We start from the raw sequence: 6291 nt of genomic DNA on the forward strand, positions 1-6291 counted from the left end.
CGTATCCCACCAACTCCATCATCGGCACGGGCCATGGGCCACGAGCCCATTCAACACCACCTTGTGGTGTCACGGGGACCCTGAACAATTTCCCATTTGTCTTTCTTCCTGGTCGAGATCTTGTTTCTGTCAAGATGAACTATTTATCTGTGTGGCATGAAATGTCACGGAGTATAGGCAAAACCGGGACAAATCCCCACACAAGGAGCAAGAACCCTCTGAGGATGCTCACATACAGCTCCCCAAATCTGTATAGGTTGTCAGTGATGAATTTTCTTTTCCCAGCACTGAACTCGTTCCCGAGAAGTATTTAACCACAAAGGTACCTGACCACCAACACCCCCGGGGGCCTGAGTTTGTCAGATCAATTCCTTCTTGAGCTGATTTGCCCAAGTGAATCTGTGGACATGCATGACCCTTCCCACAGAGGCCGGGCAATGACTTAAAATGTAAGAGGTGGCTCCAAGTTCACCTGGTGGCCTCGCAGGACGTTTAATCAAGATGCTCAAGGTGTCCGTGTTTAAGGATTCTTCTGCGTGTGTGTGTGTGTGTGTGTGTGTGTGTGTATGTGAACTAAAACTTCAAAGCTATTTGTTTTTTTATGTAAGATTAGCCATCATGCAAAACTTACTGGTCAAGCAGTTAATAAAATACACATATCCCACGGAGGGGTTTTGCGCATTTCAGTCCTTACAGATAACAAAGCAATTATAAACCCTGCATGGTCCTGAGAGCAAGTTCCTTCGCTTCTGAAAGCCAGTCCTGCCAGCTCTTTGGGGACTCATGTGTTATAAATTCTCGAAGCCCTTTTAGCTACAGTTTGGGCATCGGGCGGATCTTCTTCCTCTTCCTCGGTTCGCTTGTGTTTTAAAAACAAGTCAGACTTCAAGAAGCGGCTGTAGCTGTCATACTTCATGAGGTTGAAGATCTAAGGGGAAAATGAAAAAGAGTCTAAAGGAGGAGGCCAATCGGGCCGCGAATCATCCTATCAAGTGTTTATTTCGTACCTATCGGGTGCCAAAGAAGACACATTCGTACAAGACGCACAAAGCAAGTAAGTCGTGTCCTAGACCAGGAGGATTTCCGGGGTGGTTTCGGTCATTTTCAAATAGTCTCAATGGACGCTTAAATAACCACACGAACAAATCTACCCTTATTTTCCACGGAAGTGTAAATGCACACAGCATTGACTCACACCCTCGTAGCAGGAGGTCCGTTAAGAACTTCCACTTTATTTGGATAGGTAACCCAGGGAAGCCTTTTTCCAGAAACCTGAGATGGCAGAGCACCAACCGTTTCTGTAGAGATGGTCACATCGTAAAGGCCGCTGTCCTGTCAGATGATGCCAATATGGCAAGACCCCCAGAAGTCTGGAATCCAGGATCTCAAACAAACCTATTACTGTGCCAAGAAGCAAAATGGGGCTTGTTTAATGCAAGCAGGGGAGTGAAACCACAGCCCTAGCAAGGAGAGGCTCTGGGAAAAGGCTCTAGTTTAAAAAAGCAACAGCTGGCTGCAGCCTGCGGCCAACCTGCACACTCACACAGGCCCAGGAGCCTGTCTCTGGGAAAGAAACAACTCTCAGGACCCCTGATAGAGCCTAAGTCCTCGGATTAGGGTGCTGCCTCCTGCACCCCAGGGCAGAAAGTTGCCCCCTCTTCTTAGCCACGGCCCCTACTCCTGGTATCCGCTCTCCCACCCTCCCACCTGATCTTTCCCCATCCTCCACCCTTGCCCTACAAAAAACGGTGGGGAAGAGAGAAGCAAACACAAAAGCATTTTCCGGCTGTCGAGGAGTATAGTCTCTTCAGAAATCTCCCTCATCATCTCTCTCTCAAACCTTTCAACCGAATTTTCAGGACATTCTGCCGATGAAAAATCCAGACCACGTACCCTGGTGTCTTCACTGACTGCACTACCATGGGCTCAACAAGTGGAAAGTTCCAGAGACGTCTAGAATGTCGCTCACTGCCAGGCGGGGTTATAAAGTGGGTGGTAAAACCCTGACATCTTTTAAATTCGACCTCCCCCAACACACACACACACACACACACACACACACGCGCGCACACACACACACACACACACACACACACGAACTATTCTGAAAACTAAATGTCTGATGGAGTCTCAGGACTCAGAACATCTGCCTGGGGATGGGAGAACTGGACCCTTCCACCTTTACACGTTCATTTTCCCAAGATGGCTTCGCTCACAGGAGAAGCGCCTAAATCATTTTTGCTATCCTCAGAGGCCACGACTCGGGCAAGATTTAGAACTTTGTGTTTTCCTGAAACTCTTACACTATTGCCTGCCCTTCCCTGGGTGTCCCCTCTGGTCTTGCCTCGGATCTGCAGCTGTTGAGGAAGAGCACGCCTCCCGTAGGTCCCCACCCGGTGCCTCTCCATAGCCGTCACCTATTTTAGAGCAATCTTGCAACCCTGGACTGATTTTGCCAAGGTTTGGAGAAATTACTCGTTTTAAAACAACAACGACAACAAAATAGCTCCCAGAAAACATAAAAATCATAGCCAAGGGCAAGGCAGGGGATGAGGAATGCCGCTATCTATTCGTGGCCTCTCACAAAGGCGCCAAGCAGGTGTTACCATCCCTCACAACCAGCATTATTCAGCTTTTCCAGGCACAGAGCTCCCAGAGGGAACCCTGTCATGCCCACCTTGCTGGAATTCTGGAATGAGGCTCAGAGTGACTAGCGAGAACCCCTTCGTGAGTACCTCTCCTGGCACCCAGCCCTGCACCCCCTCCCACACCAGGTCCGCGGCAGATGGGACCCACCACTGCCAGCAGGATGCGGTTCGACCCAAGTGTCTCGTCTGAAGTCTCTGCGTGTGGGAGGGGAGCATCCTGTTTGCCTGTCGTGCCTCTGAGGCTCACACTTCAAAGAAGAGAAGAAAAAAGGCCAAGGCTGGAGGCACCCAGGGATGGAGGAGGCGGGGGCAGAGGGCAGGAGGTCGCTGCAGCTGAGGGGAGTGCTCAGGGGCTGGCAGGACTCAGCCTCCAGGAGAGGCTGCAGGCTCCTGGCACTCCACCGGTGCCCACAAGCTCGAGGGGAGGGGAGGCCGCAAACTATTTAACAGGAGCATAATGGCCACTCCCTGACATGGGCAGGTGTGAAATGCCCCTGAAGGCTCTCGGGTGAGGGCTTCCTCTGCCAAGAGCCTCCGCCTGCCTCCTGGTGCCGCTCCGGGTGCCGTAAAGTCACCAGGTGGCGACGCGGCCATCAGACCCTGGACGGGTTTGAAAAAGGAAAGGGACGTCGCTCCCAATGACAACATTTTCCGGGCGTGTGAGCTGCCTAATGGTTCATCACTGCCACCGGCAAATGGGTCCCCTGGGCACTGGCCTAGGAGCGCATGGCAACAGGCTGCTCCCATCACAGGGCCCCCCATGGGAGGTGCTCAGTGAAAATAGCTTGGAGGATAGAGCAAGCACCTAAAAATCCCTTCCAGGGGCACCTGGGTGGCTCAGTCAGTGGAGCGTCTCTTGGTTTCATCTCAGGTCATGATCTCAAGGTCTTTGAGATCGAGCCCCACGTCGGGCTCTGCATGGCACACAGAGCCTGCTTGGGACTCTCTCTGTCTCTCCCTCTGCCCCTCCCCTGCTCACACTCTCTCTGTCTCTCTCAAAATAAATAAATAAACGTTAGAAAAAAAATCCTTCCCAAGAAAGTAGCCAAAAACAGTGTGCTCAGCTGCTGACCACAGGCCACAGCCTCATTTATCACAGGGCAAATGGCCGTGACCGGGGTCCAGTAAATATTCGCCCCGTGCATGGACAGACAGCACCCAATGTGCAACCACAGAGGGCGGGCAAAATCGACCAGGGCGGTACCAACTCTGCCTGGAGCACCTTCCAACCAGCCCCAGGGAGCACGCAGAGTATTCTCTCATTTACTCCTCACGAGCCCCTAGGAGGACCTGACTGTAGAGAGAAGGAAAGAGGCCTCAGAGGTTCGGGGCTTTGCCCCAGCAGTCAGGGTACCCATCTGCCGGGGCTGTGACGCAGACCGTGGGGCTGAAACAACAGAATTTTCTCTCCTCACGGTTCTGGAGGCCAGGAGTTTAGACGACTTCTCTAGATGGCCTCAACTCAATGATTTTTTGACTTCACACGCTGGGCAGTGGCCACCACAGCTTGCAGTCATGCCCGGGACCACGAGAGCCGACAGCTCCTACGCCGACAACCATCCTACAGCCGTGCAGCTGTCCTGTTTTCACTTTCGGCACAGTCTTCGATGCACAACATGTGATATCTAACACCGCATTGTAAAATAGGCTTTGTGTTCCATGATTTTGCCCAGCTGTCAGCTCCTGTAAGTGTTCAGAGCACGTTCAAGGGAGGCTGGGCCAAGCTACAAGGTTCGGTACGTTAGATGTACTAAATACCATCTTCAACTTGCAATATTTTCAACTTACTGTCAGGAGGTACCTCCATATCGAGTCGAGGAAGATCTGTACACGGCCGTCTCTCCCCTGTGTCCCCACACAGCCTTCTCTCTGTGTGTGGCTGTGTCCTCGTCACCTCTTCTTAGAAGGACACCAGTCATATTGGATTAGGGCCCACCCAATGACCTCATTTCACATTAATTACCTCCCCATCGTTAAACACAGTCACATTCTGAGGTACTGGGGCTTAGGACTCCAACGTCGGATTCTGGAGGGGGCCGTAGCCCTTCACAGCCCAAGACAGACGTGGGGGATGCAAACGCTGGCCACCTCAATCTCCAGCCCGCACTCCTAACCACTAGGCTGTCCCGCCACTCACCTGGCAGACCAATAGGACAGTCACTGAATATGAAGTCTGTAAAGAGTTAAACATGAAAAAAATGTAATAATATGTGAATGTTATGTGACTGAACACTGAATTTTAAAAATTTAATAAAACAAAACACAGTGACCCCAAATATGTTCTTCAAGAGTGAATTTGTGGGCGAGTGGGAGGCACATGGGTGGCTCTGTCAGTTAAGCATCCAACTTTGGCTCAGGTCACGGTCTCACGGCGTGTGAGTTCAAACCCCACGTCAGGCTCTCTGTCCTCAGCACAAAGCCCACTTCAGATCCTCTGTCTCCCTCTCTCTCTGCCTATCCCCAGCTCTCTCTCTCTCTCTCTCTCTGTCTCTGTCAAAAAATAAACATTTTTTAAAAAAGAGTATTTGTGGGGGCACCTGACTGGCTCAGTCAGAAGAGCATGTGACTCTTAATCTCAGGGTTATGAGTCCAAGCCCTATGCTGGGTGTAGAGATTACTTTAAAAAAATTAAAAATGTTTAAAAAAAGACATGTATTTGTGTATATAAATGGGAAACAAATATCCCTAAAAGTCAGTGCGGTGGGTTGAATGGTGTACCCCCAAAGTGTACATCCACCTGGAACCTCAGAATGTGACCTTATTTGGAATAAGGTTAGTTGAGGATCTTGAGATGACATCATCATTCAAGGAGTGGTATCTTCATGAGAAGGAAGGACACCACGGAGGGACACAGAGGGAAGAGACCATAGGTCTGAAGACAGAAGCATAGATCTGAGTGATGCTGCTATAAGCCAGGAACACCAAGGAATGCTAGCCCCCGCCAGGAGGAGGCAGGAAAAGATTCCTCCGTAGAACCTTCCAGAGGGGCACAGCCTTGCCGACACCTTGATTTTGGATTTCTGACCTCCTGAACTTAGAAAATAGATTTCTGTTGTTTTAAGTGACTCAGTTCGAGATAGCTTGTTAAGATGGCCCTTGGAAACTAACAGTTGGCTTACTGATTTCAGCTCACTCCTACTTGAGCACGGAAAAGGAGATGGCCTGAGGTGTTCCAGAAGGTTCTACAAAACAAGGACTCTCAGATGGGGAGAACCGGCCTCACCGGGCCTGAACTGACAGCACACCTCAAGTTGTCTACAGGGAAGAGAAAGGAAGAAGGTGGAGACAAATCGAGCAGGGGGGGTGGGGAGGGCTCCAGGTAGGCGGACGGCATCAGAGCAGAGCTGGACAGCAGACAGACGGTCCTTCTGAGAGACAGGCGGCCGATGAAGCAGAAAACTTGAGTTGGCAGCTAAACTGCATTCCGTCCTTTTTTTTTTTTTTTTTTTGGCCAAGGCAGCTGTGGCTCAGCAGGTTTCAGGTTTTGGCTGCCCCACATCTGTAAGTGGCATGCCTGGACTGTAAACTATTTAGCGTCGTCGTCTTGGGATCCATTCCTGCAGGCGACTGGAGGTGGAACTCTCGGTGATAAAGGCAAGGGAGGCTTCCCACCCGTGGGCATCCTTGTACAAGGTCCAACTAC

The 6291-nt window shown here is 50.8% G+C and overlaps 1 protein-coding gene across 2 annotated transcripts in view; it reads right to left on the reverse strand.

Moving 5' to 3' along the window:
• Positions 1-464: 464 nt before the first annotated feature.
• The window catches only part of RGS10 (regulator of G protein signaling 10), a 41893-nt gene continuing 36066 nt past the window's right edge, over positions 465-6291 (reverse strand). For both annotated transcript variants that reach the window (XM_040486605.1, XM_040486606.1), the window contains exon 5: positions 465-928. In XM_040486605.1, coding sequence (XP_040342539.1) covers positions 782-928 — 147 coding nt within the window. In that variant the 3' untranslated portion in view covers positions 465-781. The remainder of the gene's footprint in view (positions 929-6291) is intronic.

This window comes from Herpailurus yagouaroundi, unplaced genomic scaffold (genome assembly GCF_014898765.1).
Source record: "Herpailurus yagouaroundi ecotype Mexico unplaced genomic scaffold, PumYag 163, whole genome shotgun sequence".
Lineage (NCBI taxonomy): Eukaryota > Metazoa > Chordata > Mammalia > Carnivora > Felidae > Herpailurus > Herpailurus yagouaroundi.